The sequence below is a fragment of the Centruroides sculpturatus genome, unplaced genomic scaffold (genome assembly GCF_000671375.1).
Source record: "Centruroides sculpturatus isolate CEXI.00-Female unplaced genomic scaffold, Cexi_2.0 scaffold500, whole genome shotgun sequence".
Classification (NCBI taxonomy): Eukaryota; Metazoa; Arthropoda; class Arachnida; order Scorpiones; family Buthidae; genus Centruroides; species Centruroides sculpturatus.
The window spans coordinates 218,972-239,281 of NW_019384780.1; the positions used below are offsets into that span (position 1 = coordinate 218,972).

At 32.4% G+C, this 20,310-nt stretch overlaps 1 protein-coding gene across 1 annotated transcript; it reads left to right on the forward strand.

The window, feature by feature from the left end:
- The first annotated feature begins 3,315 nt into the window (after positions 1-3,315).
- LOC111629166 (short-chain dehydrogenase/reductase family 9C member 7-like) lies at positions 3,316-16,526 on the forward strand. Its single transcript, XM_023373045.1, has 7 exons — positions 3,316-3,547; positions 3,783-3,915; positions 6,787-6,996; positions 7,109-7,294; positions 8,992-9,124; positions 11,642-11,962; positions 16,457-16,526. The coding sequence occupies exons 2-7, from the start codon at positions 3,792-3,794 to the stop codon at positions 16,524-16,526; spliced, it is 1,044 nt and encodes a 347-aa protein (XP_023228813.1). The 5' UTR covers positions 3,316-3,547; positions 3,783-3,791.
- Positions 16,527-20,310: the final 3,784 nt, after the last annotated feature.

Here is a 20,310-nt window from a genome sequence, read left to right on the forward strand (position 1 = left end):
ATTCTTTAATTAATCGTTGCTTTATTTGTGTATGTTCTGTTAGTTTGGCCTGTTGGAATCCTAAGTACTTGTAGAACTCGCCCTCTTCCATGGATTCAATAACGTCTCCATTTCCAAGTGCAAAATCTTCTTTCTTCAGGATTCCTTTTTCTATGTGAAGTTTTTTGCATTTGTCTAGGCCAAACTCCATTTGTATGTCCTTAGTGTATGAATGTGTGATTTGTAGGAGTTGATGAAGTTGTTTTTGTGTGGATGCATAAAGTTTTATGTCGTCCATGTACATGAGATGTGAGAGTGTAAACTGTGTTGTTTTTTCGTGTCTGATATTGTAGCCGTATTGCGTGTTGTTTAACATGTTGGATAATGGATTCAGGGCTAGGCAGAACCAGAGAGGACTCAAGGAATCTCCTTGAAAAATTCCTCGCCTAATGAATATTTCGTTTGTTTGTATGGAAGTGTTACTAACCCTGAGATGTAGTGTTGTTCTCCAGTGCTGCATAGTGTTTTCGAAGAATGCAATGAGTGATGGATGTATTTTGTACATGTGTAGAATATGTAGCAGCCAACTGTGTGGAACACTGTCGAATGCTTTTCTGTAGTCTATATATGCCATGTGTATGTTTCTGTGTTGTTTGTGTGCTTGCCGTAGAATGACTGAATCTATGAGTAACTGTTCTTTGCATCCCCTGTGATTTCTACGGCAACCTTTTTGTTGTTCTGTAAGAATGTCGTGTTCTTCAACATGTTTGTATATTTTGTTTGTGATACAGGATGTCAATAATTTGTAGAGTGTTGGAAGACATGTAATTGGTCTGTATTGTGTGGGGTCTGTGGTTTTGTTGTTTTTAGGTTTCATGTAGGTGATGCCCTGAGTAAGAAATTTTGGCATGTCTTGTGGATTGATGATGATGTGTGTTAGATGTTTAGCTAGTTCCTGGTGCAGTGATGTAAACTTTTTGTACCAGAAATTGTGAATGTTGTCTACACCAGGTGTCTTCCAGTTGTGTGTTCTGTTAACAGCGTAGCGAATGTCGTGTATGTTTATTTCAGCACAGGGCATAGTTGGTATGTTGTGCAAGTTTCTGTTCTCCTCCTCGATCCAGCCTGCATCAGCATTGTGTGTAACAGCATTGGACCAAAGAGAAGACCAATAAGTTGTGAGTTCTTCTTCTGTTGGTGTGCCACTGTGCTGTGTATCAGTGTTTGTTTTGGTACTGATTTGTCTGTAGAAAAGTTTTTCATTGTTTGTGAATAATTTATTTTGTTGTTTTCGTAGTGTACATGTTTTGTATCGTTTGAGTCTACGTGCTTTGGCTGCGAGTTTTTGTTTTAGTGTATCGATGTATTCTGTAATGTGTGTGTTGTGATGTTCATGTTTTGTGTGTGTTTTGATTTTCTTGAAAATGTTTTTGAGTTGTTTCTTTAATTTGGGTGTTATGTTGTTTTTAGTGTATTGTGTCAGCCTGCCTAATTGCTGTCTAATGTCATTTATTTGTGTTTCTATTCTTCTCTGCCAGGCAGGCTTGTGATAGAATTGTGTTTTGTGTGTGTCTGTCTGTGAGTGTATTTTCAGTCCATGGTGTGTTACTACTGTGACTGCCCCAGCATAAACTAATGTATGAATGTCTGAGAGTGTAGAAATTGAATGAATGTAGTTTGGTAGTAAGTGAGTGTTTACATAATTTAGTGTTTTTCCTACTACCTTTGACGTGTTGATTTTCGGTATTCGTGGTCTTTGTGTGGGATCTGTACCTGTATATTTAGTGAGTGTTTCCTGAAATATAAGTGAGAGTGTATTAACTAATTCTATGTCTACGTTATCAGTGATGGATGGGGAAGTGCCTGCAGTATCATTAGTGGTACTTGTTGTGTGTGTGCTGTAATCAGTGCTTGTTGCTGGATTATCCTGACAGGTTACGTGATCTTCATTAATGTTAAATGTTTCTGTCTGTTGATGTATTTGATCAGCAACCTGTTGTTTGATAAGTTCAAGTGTTGTTTGTGGGATAAGGTTGTTGTGTATAATTGTTCTTTTTTGATCAACAACCCTTTGTTCGGTGACAGTGAGGTGAGGATATTGTTGTGTGAATCTATGGTGTAGTTGTTGTCTGTATGCTGTCATGTTTGTTTCGAGTCTTGTGATGGTGTAGTAAGTGCGGATGATAAACTCGTTCATTTCTGTTGTCCATTTCATCCGTTGGCGTGGTTTTCCAGCCTTTGTGGTCTGTGGATGCATTGCCACAGAAACACCAAGGCTAGGTTGATTCCTCACATCTGTTGAGGGCATTGCAGTAGCCATGCTTGGGCCGGCGCTGCTTTCGCCACCGGTAACCAAGGGAGACTGTGGCCTATTTTTCGAACGTGAGTCTCTGCCTAACCCACGAACGCGGACCTTGTTAACCCGGGCGATTTCCGAGCCGGTATCACACTTTGATCTGGTTACTACCATAATAATTATCTCCACAGAATGTGGGTGTGGTCACTCCTAGCTTCATTTCTCCCCATAGACCTTACTGGCATGGGTGTCCCTACTAGGAGCTTGTGCTCCAGCCTGCATTGCTCTATGGTTCAGTGAAATTACTGGGCTCTCCCACCACGACCAGGTGGTGACCACGGAAGAGTTATTATTATTATTATTATTATTAAACAGACATCAACATCTGTGAGCTAATTTATTTTACATATAATTTCTTAGAATACATAAAAATGCGTGGCTTGTAATAAAGAATAAACAAACATCATCTTATTTCATCAGTGCTGCGGCATAGAATGAAATATAAGCTTAAGAAACACAACAACTGTGATAAAAATATATAAGTAAATAAAACTTGAAATGAACAGAATATGTAAAAGTTCAGGTCACACCTTTCACTATGTGACGGCATACCGGTTGCGGAACACTGTTTTAGAGAATATTCACTTTGTTTACTAAGCAAGTTCACTTTTGGAGAACAAAGTTCGCGAAAAGTGGTAAAAACAGCATTTCGTGTGACCATCGGTGACTAATCACGTGCGCTGAGGACGCTTTGTCAACCATGGGTTACTTTTACAGCATACTATGTCCATCGCCGTGTCGGAATGCCTGTCGTGTTAAAATGATGTGAAGGATGCATATTGGAAAAAATAAAAGGAAAAAATAGGGGGAGCATCGGCTTGTAAAACAAATTGATTCTGACACGCCGATATATCGGTGGTGGCTCGATTTCAGTTATCATCGCTAGTTAAAATATAATGTATAACCTTTGTTAACCTTTCCAGCGAGGAACAAGTAATAATAAAAAGTTAAAGCTTACCACTTTGAAAAGATCGGAATTGAATATGGGTAATCTAGGCACGAGGGCTTGATATCATACCTGGATTGCCACAAGTGCTCTCGCACTTGTGGCAATCCAGGATTTCAGGATCTAGTTCTGGGCAATCTAGTTCCAGCAAAGGATTTCAACTGAGATTGAGACGACTGTTTCCGTGAGATTCTGGTCTGCATGAAAATTGCTAGATACCGTAAAGAACTTGCGACTGCCACTATGTATCTTCAACTAGGAGAGATGTCAGTGTATGAATCGATTCGTAAACTTTTGTTTTTTTTTTTTTTATATTCTAATTTAATATGCTACTTTCTGCCTTTCAACTTTCGATCGACCTGGCATAATGCATTTTTTATCCCTCCGTATTGGATGTCTTTCACAAAATTCATATATAGGCCTATTATTTAAGTTTTAAAAGTTCGATATATTAATAACGATTTTACAAGTAATTATGGTTTTCTTTTATGAATATTTTAGGTAAAAGAAATGCTTTCATTGTTATTTTACATCCATCTAATCATTTCTGTATTGCTTCTGTACTTCGGATACCTAATATACAAATCATATCAACGACGTTTACCATCCAAGAATAAAGCTGTATTTATTACAGGTAAGTTCCTATTTAATCGTTTCGTTTCTAGCAAGATTATAGTATATAACCACCCGATGTTACCTGCGGCTTCGCCCGCGCGGATTTTGCAATTTGATAGAAATAACCCTCTCTCGGTACTTCACTAAGATTCTCAATCATTAGTTATTACTAATTTGGTAAAATTACTGATTTTTGTTTGTTTCAAACTTGTTTCAAATGAAGCCGTTCTCAGGTTAAGCCTTAATCCTCTCCCCCCGCGGGGAATTTCGAAAAATCCCTTCTTACCCCCGTATTCACCAACACGAGTTAAACAGAGAGTTGACGAACTCGAGTTTAGATGTAACTCGAAGTCAGATTACGAGTTACTCTTCTTTCGTATTCAGATAAAAATTTAACTCTAGAGTTTCGCTACTCTAGAGTTAATATTTTAAAACAATCCTGAGTTCGAGATTAAACAAGTCTTCTTTCGTAAGCAGAGTTTTGATTGGTTGAAAGCAAACACGTGTATGAACCAGGGAGGAGACGAATAGAATAGAATAGAAACACGTGTAGAAAATGGCGGAAAGTGAAATGGAAAGCAGTGCACGCCGTAATTTTTCTAATTTTGAGAAGGAAATTCTACTTGAATTAGTCGAAAAATATAAATCGATCATTGAAAACAAGAAAACAAATGCGATTTCTTCCAAACAGAAGAGAGGCACATGGGAAGAACTAACAAAGGAATTCAATGGTATCCCGGGTGTCACCCTTAGAAAAACCAAACAGTTATTGGACTGTTATAAGAATTTAAAAAAGAAAGCCGTGAAAGAACAGGCACAAAAAAAACCGAATTATTTAAAACAGGAGGAGGAAACCAATTCGTTCTAATAGGTTTCTTACGCTCTCTTTTGGCAAACGATATCGACATAGAAAGTCGTAATCGTCCAATTGTTCGAGGTCATTTCTTCTTGGAGAAATAATCCGCCGACTTCTTCGTTCCATACGATCTATATAATCTAAATATTTCAGATTTTCTAGCATCTCGGCTTCGTCTTCGTCGAATGTCGCCATTTTTCTCTGAAATAGACCGCTTTGCGCAGGCGTCAAACCTAGAGTTATCGTCTACTCGCCGATTTTCTAGAGTTAGAGTTAGAGTTAGGGTTATTGTGTTTGACTCGAGATTCGGAGTTGGTGAATACCAATTTACCAGTAACTCGAGAGTTAACCCTAACTCTAACTCTAACTCGTGTTGGTGAATACGGGGGTTAGGGTGCGACTATGCAGACGCGAGCGAGCGAGAAGAGGAGAGACGCGATAAATATCAAACCCTGTCAGATATGTGCGAGAACCACAAATTCGTTCTCGCCAGCGATATTTCTCGCTTCTCGCTTGTGCATGGTCTTTCTTTGAGAGAACTATATCGCTCGCTACTAACTCGCACCCTTAGTGTCCACAGGGCGAAAATTTTTAAAAAGAAAGGAAAGTATGGCAATCAGTCAAAAATGACCTCCTCCCCAAGATTTTTACATTTTTGGACTCAAATGACCTTGAAACGTCAAGAAATGAAAAAAAAATTCGTGGATTTTCCGCTATGTATTAATGTGTGAGAGGGACACGATTTTGTTCACCCTGTTTGTGGCTTAATAACTCTTGTGCTTTATGTCGAAAATTTCTAAAATTTTGCACGGCGGTTTGTTTATTAGGAGGATTAATAGTACTGTATTAAATTTAGGTAGTTAAAGGTTGAGGGGATGAGAAGATAAACAGGAGTCGTATGTCGTATCTCGTGTAGAACCGGACTTAATGACGATTTTACTCGTTATTAGCATTTACAATTTTTATTTTATAAAATTCATCCCTGTCCTCAAAATTAAGCTTTTTGCCATTTTGTAATAATTAAAAATATAAAAATTTTTTAATGAAATGCCGTAACAGTTGGCGCAACCAAAGTTTCAACTGTTGCCGGTAAAGCTAAGTAAATTGTTACTTAATTTTTTTAAATTTTAACCCATTTTATTTATTTTTACTCATTTTATTTTATTTAACCCATAAAATTAACCCATTTTACATTTCTAGATTCTTCGTCTAAATTAATAGAAAATGGCAAAGCTTTATCAAAATTGGCTCATTAAATTTGAGATCGAACTCGATTCTTATAAGCCCATACAATACATGCTAATAACCGTGAAACATCGCAAGACAAAGCCACGCGATTTGTACGATATCACTTTGTCGCGCGCGCTCGTGAAACGACTTTATATCTCGAAAATAAAGTCATGGACCTTATTTTTTGATTACATTTTTGGATTTCTCGTCGTAATTAATGTAAAATGACAAAGTTTAATCAAAATCGATAGAATAGATTTTGAGAACGAACACAATTTTTTAAGCCACATAGGAGAGGTTTCGCTAACGCTCTGCCTCGATTATTTAAATTTTCTATGATTCAATATTTATAAAAATTTAAATACCAAATGTATATACTTTATATAAAACTCAATAAAAGTAATTGATCAAATTATTGTTTATTCATCATACAAAGAGCAATTTAATAGATTTTGCGTTTTGGGGGAAATGAAAAGCTAAAAAGGATTATCGATAACGCTACCTAACACAGGCAAATTTTGAAGGGAGATGTTATCTGGGAGTAACTTTTTACAGGAAGCTGGTTCATTTTTAGGTTTTAAACACTTTACGTTGGTACGTTGGTACTCTTTCTTTTCTTTTCTTTTTTTTTTTAATAAAAATTGTATGTTTTTAACTATTCTTGTACGGAAACGAGCCATAAACTGTCAACATATCAATATATTTCCGCTATTTACATTGAACAATTGTATACCGTTTGTCAGTACAGAACCACATATTTTGATATAAAAAGAAATATATTAATTAGGATATATTTATTACTAGGATGCGATACTGGATTTGGACATCTTTTTGCTCAACGTATGGCAGAAAGGAACTATCGTGTATTTGCGGGTTGTCTCTTTCCAGAAGGTGACGGAGCCAATAAATTAAAAGCATTTTCTTCAAAGATCGAAGTCATTCCACTCGACGTCACAAACGAACAAAGTGTAAAAGAAGCGGCCAAAGCTGTGGAAATCAGTCTTAGAGATGATGGTAACTACAGAACAATTTATATACATTAAATCTAGTTTTGTGATATTGTTGTAATGAATATTATAAAAATTTAGCCAATTATTTATATAAAATATCTTTTTATTTGTCATAGATATTTTATGGGCAGTTGTTAATAATGCTGGACTCGGACATTCAAGTGAAATTGAATGGACTCCGATGGAAACAATTTTAAAACTTTTTAATGTTAATGTCTTTGGAATGGTTCGAGTGACTAAAGAATTTCTGCCACATCTACAAAAATCCGGAGGAAGAATTATCAATTTAACAAGCATAACAGGTAATATATTTAAATTATAACAATTCATTAATTGCTATTTTAAAAGTGTAAAATGAAATTAAAACGAAGAATAATCATTGTATAATAACGAGCTAATAATAATCGAAATTTAAATCGAGAGATGTTTATGTATTAATTTGTGATTTGAAATTTTTCTGTTTTTTTTTAATTATCTAAAAATTCAAAAACAAAGTATTTCAAATAGAAATATTAATCAATTTAGAGTAAAAATTATGGAAATTTTACAAACAATTTATTATATAGGCCTAACTGTGTTATGTATATAAATATAAAACATAGCAGGATTCTAATCTGAATATGACTCAACTCGGATCCTTCAGAACATCAAACTAATACCTTTAAGTAGTACCATCAAATTAGTAGTAATTTTAGTTAATTCATTATCACAGTGTTTTTCAACCTTTTTCATTGAATGGCACCTCTGATTGAAAAATAAAAAATCGTGACACCCTTGACCAACGGCAGGTTGGTCAAGGGTGTCACGATTTTTTATTTTTCAATCAGGGGTGCCACTCAATGAAAAAGGTTAAAAAACACTGCAGGATGTTATTTGTGAAGAAAACTGTCAAGCAGGTACAAATGTGTTTATGTATTTGTGGTTTAACTTAAGAAAAACTGAAAAATCTTGGAAAAAACTGTCCTAAAATATGCTTTATAATTATATAATATAATAAAANTTGAATTTTGTCGAAATACCTACATGTAAAATAATAGTCTCGCTATTGTTTTTTAAATATAGTTTTATTATCAAATATATCATCATTTTATATTATCATTTTATTGATAAACAATTTTTGTTAAGTTTTTTATACTATTTTGATGCATATAAAAAATAAATATTTCATTACTTTTTTCTTATTTTTTTCATATCAATTTAAAAAATTTAAATTAAAAAAATGATAAAAAATTGTTTATTTGTCATCATTGCTTTTGAATACTGTGAAAATACTGTAATATGCACCTACTTTGTGATTGAAACCACACACTTTTCAAAATACAATGCAACGCTTTTTAAAGTATATACAAGACACACGTGTCCACGTCGTTCTTCTCTGCTTGTTGGCCTGGTACTGGGACTGGGAATGTAAAGGCTAAGCAATGTAGTTTGGGCGAACTCGTAACAAGTCGTGCGTACACGTAGCGTAGAACATTAACATGCGATTAGTCATCGTTTCTTTGCTTACTAGATATCTCGTAGAAAAATAGAACTGACAATGAGTTATCTTGAACTACACTTAAGTAAATTTCCAAGAAAATGTCTAAAGGGCCTAAACTTTGCGACACCCCGGTTGAAAAACACTGCATTATCAGATTTTTAGCCTTTATTTAATTATTAAAATTATAAATGAACTTAATAAAATTTAAATTAAATGATTTAATATATATTTAAGGTTTAATTCTAAAACATTTGTTTAGATTTCAGGAAAATTACTGAAATTAAACTTATAACAAAAATTAAATAATATATGGAAGTTGACGGAAAAAGATAAATTATTATTATTATATTCATCGTGATTAAACCTAAAAAATTATAATTGAATATAATGTTTATCAATCAGTTCAATAGTATATAGCCTATTAGTAAAAATATTAATACATATAGATGATATATAATTTAATAATTTAATTTATTATAACGCAGACATACAATTTTCAAACTTATTCTTACTTTTTAGGTATTAGAAGAATACCTTCAGTAGTATGTTACAGTATGAGTAAATCGGCAGCTTCAAGTTTTTCGGATGGAATTCGTTTGGAAATGAAAAAATGGAATATTAAAGTTATAAATATACAACCTTATTATTATAGGTAACATAGAAGTCTCAGTTTCAGCGTTTAATTCATTTAATCACGTAATTTTTTAAATGAAATTCTGTTTTCTTTAAAAATAGAATTTCATTGTAAAAGATTTTGTTGAGCAAAAAGCAAATCACTAATCTGAATGGTACAATAAATAACACTAGTTATTGTAACTATTCACCAATCAGCCGGAGAAATCACACAGAGATGGGTGATTACTCCGAGTGAAAACAAACGAGCCGGAGTAATCACCCATCTCTGTGTGATTTCTCCAGCTGCATCAATAAGTGTGTGATACGTCCTCCATAGAGCCAACACTCAGCGCTCACATATTCAATTATTAAACCATCTTAAAAAAAAGTTATTTTTCTGTACATTTGACAAATACATAGGGCACATTACAGAATCTCATTAATTAGCCTATAAAGTAACCAATTAAATAAGTATTTTTTTAAATTGATGTCTTCAATTTTTATTAGTTTTTTATTGTACTTTTACTCAAATTATTTTATGGGAAATTGAAAATATATGGAACTCTATTCGTAAAGGTTCTCTATTCGTAAAGGTTGATTCTATTTCGGATCATACAGTAGGTGTAAGCCTCCATGCCATTTGTCAAAACAGTACTGTGTGTCATTTTTTTTGTGATGTCTTTAAGGATTCTGGCCGCTGCAGCTTTCACTTTACCTCCCCTCGGTCATTCCTTGTCAGCGAATATTGATCAAGGAGGACATAATACACTCTTTCCACTTCCTTGTTAGAAACGAAAGAAATGTTGGGGATGCAGATTCCAATAAGCAGCTGAGTAGAAGTCGGAGCGTTGAGTCGTTAAAGACATACATACACATATGGAAGACATCGGCCGTACGTAAGGTGTTTAGCCGGCGGAAAAGGGGGAGGAAGGACGGGGGGATAGACAGTAGAGAAAGGTAGGATTCCTCTGAACGGAGTACATAAGGATACAATACTCTCTATGTTTGTATGTTTGATGTTGGCGTTCAGTTTTTTGGCTGTAAAGACGTAGTCCCCCGAAAGGTCTAAAAGAAAACCTGAGTGTAGCGAACACCAATAATTGAGTGCCGCCACGAATAGCTAAGTGTAGAAGTTAGTGCCAAGTGGCTGTTAGTAGAAAAGCTTATATCTACGTAGTACTAATAAACTAAACGTGAGCGCGAATCTTAATACTATTAACAGCTGGACAGACAGTGTGAAAACAAACGATCACAATGACAAACTAAACAAGACGAACGGACCGACAACAGATAAACGAGCAAGACTCCAAATGAGTTTTTATTTTTTTTAAAACATTGACGTTAAAGACATAATGAAAAATAACTTTCAGAACTTTTGAAAAAAGTATAAATCCTAGCAGAAGTGCATAGACACAGAAAAGTTTACGTTGAAGATTGTGTGGTGTAAAAATTTCTGTGTCATACAATAACCTGTAGTAATGTGTACCAAAAATTCGGTTTATTTTCGATTTTACTATATATAGGTCTACTTACTATATATAGGTACTTAGGCCTATACACAATAGATCATATGATACGTTTCAACCTTTGTGCATTGTGGGCAAATAAGTTTTACAACAGGCTTAAATTAATCAGGATATGTGAAAAATAAAGGCATTTGGCACAATAGAATGTTTTCTGGAAATCATTGTTTTTTATAGAAATTATTATCCAATAATAAATCTTACTTAACACTTGAATGTACAGTACCTAAAAAAGTATCTTAACTGCGAAAATTTGAATTTGACAATGGTTAATTTATTTAAAATTAATGCAATTTTATCAAACAAAAATGAACGAAGTAGCGAATCGTAGCAAAATAAAATATTTAATTTTTATTAGAAGATATAATAAAATATCTAATATTTTCATTAAAACGAAAAGATTATCACTCATTAAGAAATATGCTTTTTGAGATTTAAAAGTGATGATTAAATATTTACAATTATTATCTATGTTAATAAATCCCCGTTGATCTCACTGTCATGAAACCTTTGACTAGACGAAAACTTACAGAAAAATGAAATGATACAATTGAAAGAGAACTTTGAGTAAGTTACCAGAAAAATCAAAATTCCCAAAAGTAAATAATTTTTGCTCTGCAAGATATTAAAGTTTAACCTACATCGCCTATAAAACAAAATGGCATCTGAATGATGCTGTTAAACACAATCTTCCAATTTTCAATGAAGTTTGTTATTATGAATTTCTTTCATATTATTTTAAATGACTGTTTTCTTTTTATATCATCGTGTTTTATTAATATTTTTAATTTATTAAAAAATTTTAAATTATTTACAGCAAAAAAATTATACTAAACTATTAAAATGCAAAATGGCGTGAAACTCATTGTTCCATTGCCGTTGATGATCGTATTCTGAGTGCAATTTTCATACTTTTAGCTTTTGTTACATTCTTTTAGTTTACATAATTTATCTGCATTTCAAATTCATATTATATATACAATATTATGTATTTATGTATTAAATTCTTATAATTTTTCGTCTGTTTACAGCACTCATCTAACCAATAGTGATAACATAACATCGAATATTGATCAATGTTGGAAGAATACTGATTCAAAATATACTTCTGTTCTCGGAAATGAATATTTAAAAAATTATACCAAAAACATCTGTCGAATGGCCAATTTGTTGAATTCCAGGAAAGTGGAAGATGTGATTTTGTGTTTAGAAGATGCAGTCACTTCGCCATTTCCAAAATTATATTATCGACCGGGAAATCTTCTCAACAAGATTTTCATAGATATACCTAATCTACTTCCTCCTTCCGCACAGGATTTTATTCAGAATTTATTTGTTTATTCTAAAATCCCTAATTATATTGAAAAGTTTTTAAATAGATGAAATTTTCTTGACATGAAAAATATTAAAATAATAATGAGACTTTCTTCAATAAATTTAATTGGATTACAATTTGAAAAAATTATAAAATCCCGCTGTCACCCGTCCTCCTAATCTCGAGAAAGGAGTCAGATATATGAAAGATAAGACCAGATATGAAAACCTTAAGAGCAAGAGGCCCGGATTAACTATAGACGAACGTCCGATTTCGATCGGAAGGCACGTGATTTCAATTCAAAAATTTTCCATAAAATTTGTTAGATGACCGGCACGACTCTATTGTTAAGAGTATGATGTACAGCGGCAAGACACTACTAGTTTGAGCTGGAGAGCATATATTTTAAATTAAATGATCTAAAAATATGATTAAAAATTGCAGCCCGGAATTGTGATGAAATCACAATAAATAATTGTTTATTTTTTTACATTATATTAGTGAAAAATCTATATACAACTTTATGATACTTTAATGTAATAATTATTTTAAATTAGAAAAACGACTAAAAATTTTAAAAATGACTTCCTATATGCTACCCATGAATATTATGAAGAATATAAGTAGCCTACACGATGTTTTCTTTTTTTAAATGCAATGAAATATGACAAATAATTTCTGTTTTAATGTTATTACATTATTTCTTAAGAGATAAAAAGTGAAGCCAAGCTTACTTAAGTAACTTTTTATGTAAATGTAAATGATACTATTCCCCGCCTTCAGTATATGCATGCTTTACAGAGGCGGACTAAGGCTAAAGCGGGCCCTAGGCAACATTGTAATTCCGGGCCTATTTTTAAAATTAAAAAATTAAAAACCTAATTTTTGGGGCCCCAAAAATTACGGGCCCTAGGCACGTGCCTAGGTTGCCTAGGCCTTAGTCCGCCCCTGATGCTTTAGCTACTTAATATGATTGGAAAAATGATTAATCTGATCATCATTCTTATAATTTTAGTAACTGTAAGTACTGTAAATGTACTTAATATTGTCTACAGAAAAAATAATTTTCCAATGAGAAAACAGCCAAATTTTTTATTCCCTATATAAGTTAAATATCGTCTTTGATTACAGTTATTTCGGGATACGTTTTTAAAATAAATGTACATACAAATTTTGATATAATTAATGACAATGAACCATTAAATTCTTATAATGAACTTTTAATGTTTATAAATCAGAAATATGAAGTTTTAGTTTGTCGCCATTGCATGTATTAAACGTAGCCTACGAAATATAGACTATATCTTGTAGGCTACGGTATTAAATTATCGTACATTGAAAAAGAATAATATACTTTGAAAATGTTCCTAATGTTTATATTTCTATTAGAATTTTATTGGCATTACGCATGATAGAGGAGTTCTATGGAATAACATGCCTAAGTTAAATACCAATGTTTTTCAGAAATTCTCAAATAACTGTTCTTTTTGCATGAGGTTTGTTATGAAGTGAGTAAAGTTTAAATGGTATTCATATCATAAAATCCTTATTAATATGCCTAATAAAACATTTAACTGAAAAGATATTTAAGTGCATTTAGGTATCTTTTAATCATAGAACTTCTCAACTATCGCTAGCAGTAAGCGTTTATTCTCGACATTACACTTAGAAACTAACTGTTCGGCAATGTGATAAAAGATTTTGTATTTTTATACTTATTTAGTGAGAAAATAAAATTTTGATTGTAAGAATTTTCTACTGAATAAAATATTGATGTAATAAAATTGTCTAAAACAGCTCTTTCTTTCTAATGTGAATTCACACATAGATTATGAATCGATTCCTTCCTCTCTATCGTCGACTCACTACTAAAAATTGCCGCTGTAGCTTCATGGAGTCCTGGATAATTTGAATTAGGGAGGCTCATGAGTACATGATAAAAATGCTTGATGTCAACACTTCTCATATAGTGTTGCCATCAGCATTTTTCTTCGGGGAAATTCCCCTGTATCCTCTTGGATTCAACACTGCCCCATGCAAAAACAAAACAAAAGAACAAGTTTAGTTAAAATTTCATTAAAAACAAAACAGAATTGGTTATATGACATAAACAATTAAATATAATCCACAAGAAAAAATTACACGTAATGAATTTTTCGGTAAATAAAATTTCACTTAGTTGAATTAATATCTACAGTACTGTATACAGTATTTTTAAAATTATGTCTACACTCTCACTGTCATGAAACCTTTGACTAGACGAAAACTTACAGAAAAATGAAATGATACAATTGAAAGAGAACTTTGAGTAAGTTACCAGAAAAATCAAAATTCCCAAAAGTAAATAATTTTTGCTCTGCAAGATATTAAAGTTTAACCTACATCGCCTATAAAACAAAATGGCATCTGAATGATGCTGTTAAACACAATCTTCCAATTTTCAATGAAGTTTGTTATTATGAATTTCTTTCATATTATTTTAAATGACTGTTTTCTTTTTATATCATCGTGTTTTATTAATATTTTTAATTTATTAAAAAATTTTAAATTATTTACAGCAAAAAAATTATACTAAACTATTAAAATGCAAAATGGCGTGAAACTCATTGTTCCATTGCCGTTGATGATCGTATTCTGAGTGCAATTTTCATACTTTTAGCTTTTGTTACATTCTTTTAGTTTACATAATTTATCTGCATTTCAAATTCATATTATATATACAATATTATGTATTTATGTATTAAATTCTTATAATTTTTCGTCTGTTTACAGCACTCATCTAACCAATAGTGATAACATAACATCGAATATTGATCAATGTTGGAAGAATACTGATTCAAAATATACTTCTGTTCTCGGAAATGAATATTTAAAAAATTATACCAAAAACATCTGTCGAATGGCCAATTTGTTGAATTCCAGGAAAGTGGAAGATGTGATTTTGTGTTTAGAAGATGCAGTCACTTCGCCATTTCCAAAATTATATTATCGACCGGGAAATCTTCTCAACAAGATTTTCATAGATATACCTAATCTACTTCCTCCTTCCGCACAGGATTTTATTCAGAATTTATTTGTTTATTCTAAAATCCCTAATTATATTGAAAAGTTTTTAAATAGATGAAATTTTCTTGACATGAAAAATATTAAAATAATAATGAGACTTTCTTCAATAAATTTAATTGGATTACAATTTGAAAAAATTATAAAATCCCGCTGTCACCCGTCCTCCTAATCTCGAGAAAGGAGTCAGATATATGAAAGATAAGACCAGATATGAAAACCTTAAGAGCAAGAGGCCCGGATTAACTATAGACGAACGTCCGATTTCGATCGGAAGGCACGTGATTTCAATTCAAAAATTTTCCATAAAATTTGTTAGATGACCGGCACGACTCTATTGTTAAGAGTATGATGTACAGCGGCAAGACACTACTNGCCGATACCGGTCAATGTCAAATGCCTCTTTTGTCGCATCACTAGTAGGCTATATCTCAAAGGACGTGACAAGGCTGTTGTAGATTTTAAACGTTTCTCACCATAGCTGTAAAAATCTAAATATGTTAAACTTAAAAGTCATTTGTTTTCTAACTAATTTCTTTTAGGACCAAGTGTCCTCAGAAATTTCCAAAATTTACAACTTTTCGGTCTCTCATTGAACTGGAAAAAGTTGTCTTTATTACATCTAATATTACGAAGAAATCAGGCCCCACTGTACTCGGATAGAGATTGGTTCGGTTAAGCTTCTGTTTAAGTAAAATTTCGGCTTTTTCAGCGAGGTTTTATTTATGTCCCTAATTCCCTAATCGCTTAATTATTTAACTACTTCTTAAGTAGAAATAAGTCGAAACCGGTTACTTTGTACTCGAATATTTGTAGTCTTGGGAAAAAAGTGGAAAGACAAATTTTTACGACACGGATACATAAATCGTAAATTTAAGGAAAATAAATTCTAGAGCTTTTTCTGTACTTCGTGCATCTCTCTCATTCATTAAATTTAGTTGTAAATGACGCTGTCAAAGCAATGGTTAATTTTTTAACATTATACAAGAATTGTACACGTTTTTTTCTATATCCCCTTAGAGATGAGATATAAGAAATCGTAATATCAATGGTTTAAAATTGAAATCCGTAAGTAATATAAAATGAGAAAGAGGAATAAAAATATCAAATATTTTAATGGATTTTTTAAACTCCTGTCAACTATACAGAACTATCGTAAAAACATACTGGTAAATTCTTATCGGTTGGTTTAAGTTATAAATCTATTCGTGATTCACGTAATCGGGCGAGGGCGGCCAAATATCTAGCGGGCAGGCGGCTAACAGCACAGAACCGGTCCCGGATACAATTGGATGCGGTATACGTGTAGCATCCATCCAAGGTCGTAGGCTTCCAACTGATAAACCGGGTGAGGTTGGTGTTCTGTAAAGCGTATGCGCGAATCTGGGTTTTTAGATGCTGACAATGCAGCGCGTCCACTCCGCCACTAATATTCGAATATACAATAGCAATCTTATCTTTTTTTCAGATGTGGTATAGAAATTTGTAATAGGATACATAATGTCACGTTTGAAACAATCAATAACGTCACAACTTGACAAATCGAAAATAGCAATATCAGTTTTTATGGACCTTTCAAAGGCATTTGATAGCTTAAATCATGAACTTTTGTATCAAAAATTGCAAACCTCTTAGAGCTGTCTAAGAGGGACAGCTCTAAGCTGGTTAAAATCATACTTGTCAAACAGAATTTACTTTGTAAAAATTGGACAGATTATCTCTAGCTCTTTCAGGCCAAACAAGGGCGTTCCTCAAGGTTCAATTCTGGGTCCACTGCTTTTCAATATATATATTAATGATTTGTTTAACTATATACCAAAAGAGAATATACTGATGTACGCTGACGATCTAGAGATAACTTATTCTCATACGAACGTTATAATTCTTCAGGAGAATTTAAATCACATTTTAAAAATTTTAAATAGTTATATGGAAAACAATGGATTAGTAATAAACGAAAATAAAACTAAATTCCTCCGCTTTGCAAATAGGAATAAAATAATCAATCCACATCACCTAAAAATTAAAATAACTGATTATAACATAGAAAAAGTAAATGCTATTAAGTTTTTGGGAGTAACTTTTGATGACAATCTGCGCTGGAATAAACATATAGATGATGTTGCACTTTCCCTGGCAAAGTATACTGGGATAAATAAGAAAATTCAAGCTTTTTTAAGTACATCATTCTCGAAACGGCTGTACCACACTTGCATTGAATCTAGAATAAGATATGGTATCGCTGTATGGGAAACCGCATCTCTATACGCTGTTAATAAACTTCAAATGGCACAAAATCGTTACATGCGTTCAATTTATAATTTAAACTTTATGGAATCATTATCTGAACTCTACCGCACCGATAATATTGACAAGATTAGTGAAATTTACAAGAAACAGATTACAGTCGATCCCCTATAACACTGTTGATAATTCCGTTTTATATGAATTCCATGTTGTACGAGTCACTTAGATTTTAGAAATACGTGTGCCGGGCTGTGAACGGCTCACGTATTTAAAAGGAATTTGGAGATAAAGAGCCTTGTTGGTTCTTTCTCTCCAAAATACGCCGCCTGGTGGTTAGATGAAGCGGCCCGTGCGTTTTTATTTCGAGAATATGGACGCATGTGTCGGATTAGCCGGCCTTATAGATGGAATGGCCATACGCGCGCGGAAAAATAATGTCTTTTAAGGGAAACTGGCCCCTATTCAGGAGTTACAGACATGAAGTAAACCCGGAAAACTCCACGTGGCCAGCCCGTCCGATCGAAGCGCGAACCCACGACCAAACTCCCAGTGTTCAGGGACGAAGACCGATTGGCCACGGCTTCTATTTACTAGGAACCTGCGCTGTAGATTTTGAGAAAGCTGTCTCCTGGTGATACATGTAAAACTTTCATCTGTAAATATTTTTTAATTTAAAAAATGATATAATCTCCATCGGACGAAAATTTACAGATTAATATTTAATATTTATTAAAACTAAGTAGGTAGTTAATTAAAACTAAAAGTAATAATTAAATTCAAAAATAAATATATAATAATTAAAACTTTGGCCTTTGCACCAAAACTAAAACTAAAATTAAAAATAAAATCAAAATTAATTTGTTTATTTAAATTTAATTTTAAATCAAATCAATTAAAGCATAATATTTAGGAAAATGTGAATAAAGTACTTGTCCGTCTCGCTTGATTTTGTTATATTTCATCCAGGCAGAGTTGACTCACTTCTTTCTAAAGTATTAGTTTCGGTTGGCGGCGACGAAACATTTTACTTCTTTTATATACTGTATATAGAACAGATATAGATAATATTTGTAACCACCAAAAATATCCGGCAAGTGTTTCGGATAAATAACATAATATTGCATTTTTATGCAGTTTTATGCATGAATTACAGCTTAAAAGGTAAAAAAAAAAAAGCTTTGTTTTGGAGTCAGGAACGAATTAGTCGATTTTATATTGTTTCTTATGAAAAAATTTGTTTCGGTTTTCGAACAACTCTTAGGAACGAATTACGTTCGAAAACCGAGGTTTGACTATTTTCAAGATAATTTTTAAACATAGGTTGATTGAGTTGTTATAACGGAATTCCTACAGTGATAAATGCTTCAGAAGTTTTATAGGATAATAACAAGGAAACCAGAGAAGATTAACGGTCTGTCCCGGAAACTACAGTACTGTACATGTGCTTCACTCTCAAGCAGACGACACCGAGCTGACAAGAACAACTGAGATCCAGAAAAGGTAAGCAAATGCAAAATTATTACTCTTAGGTAATTTATTTATGAAAAAATTTTCACTTAACTTTTTTTATTATAAATTTAGCCAAAGATTTTAAAATTTAAATAAGAGTCCTATGAATTTTTTGTGGTAATAAATGCACAAAATGGGAAAAAATCTTTATTAAGGGGAAAAACTAAAAAGTGACGATTCGCAAAGTCTGATTGATCAACTTGACAAAAACATTATGTCAAATTTAAAATTAAGCGTTATTTTAAATTACTTAAACGAACGTAAAGTATCTTTATGGTACAAGTCAACTAATTGTGCCAACATTATTATTATTAAAACAGCAGATATTTTTTGTCAGTTTATTCAACAATGTAAACAAATTTTCCAAATGGAGTTTCAAAAAAACATGCAATTGTAACAATTGTAACAAATTGTACATTTTACTATGTTTACAACATAGTAAAATGTATTTCTGAAACGATTCTGATCCCTACTACATGCGCCACGGCTTCTATTTACCGTGGAAGCATTTAAAAGATTATTGTCGATTCCTTTATTTGTAAGAACACGTGTTTACTATACAATCAAGTTTCTATATCAAGATTTAAGAGTTGGAAAAAGATAAGCAAAATTCATCATCTGTAACCATCTGTCCGTAAATAAGTTCTATTTTGAATACATGAATTTACCTAATGCAGCAAAGCAGAAATCTTCCTTAAAGCAAGTGCATTTTTTTCTGGAGTTTATGATAAAATTTAAAAATTAGTTCCTTTAAAACTACAAAACTCTTTTAAATTCTATAACTGATATCTTATATCTTATATACATGAATATTGTGCTACATAAAACAATGTCAAATATTTACAAATGAAAAATTGGATTCAAAACTAAGCAAAGGATTTTGTCTGGACGAGTGGTAAGCGAGCGCAGGCTTCTGAGATGACTTTTGTGGTTTCGTGTCTGAATTTAAAAAACTTCTCACGTTAGATTTTGATGATTTTGGTGTCAAAATATTCAATAGAACCCTGGCATAATCATAAATTATTTTCTAAAAAATATAATTAACTCAGATAAAATATAATCAAAAAATGTTTAATCTTTGACGCTTAATAACAAAGAGTTATTTTGACATTTTGGGGTGCTGTTTTTTGAAATATAAAGCCAGACAGTTGCTTCATATTTTTGCAGAAATTGGGGAATTTCGGATGAACTATGGAAAAGTTATTCGAATTCAACAAACAAAGTTCTTTGAACCCGACACCCAAAAATATCAAAATACCTCTGTTATTAAGCATCAAAGATTAAGCGTTTTATGATTATATCTTATCTGAGAGTTAATTATATTTTCCAATAAATATTTTTTTATTACATTTTTCTTTTTTATCTGTACTTTTCATCATATATTTTATCAACAATAAATCGCTTATAATCTTTCATTTGTGACATATTACTGCTCAAACTGCTTGCCAGGCAAACTACAACGATAAACATTATTTTCAGTTTCTCGATTAACTTACTTAACTCCTTGATCTCCGATCAATTTTTGATATTAATGTAATTAAACGTAAAAAATACTTAAAACTGAAA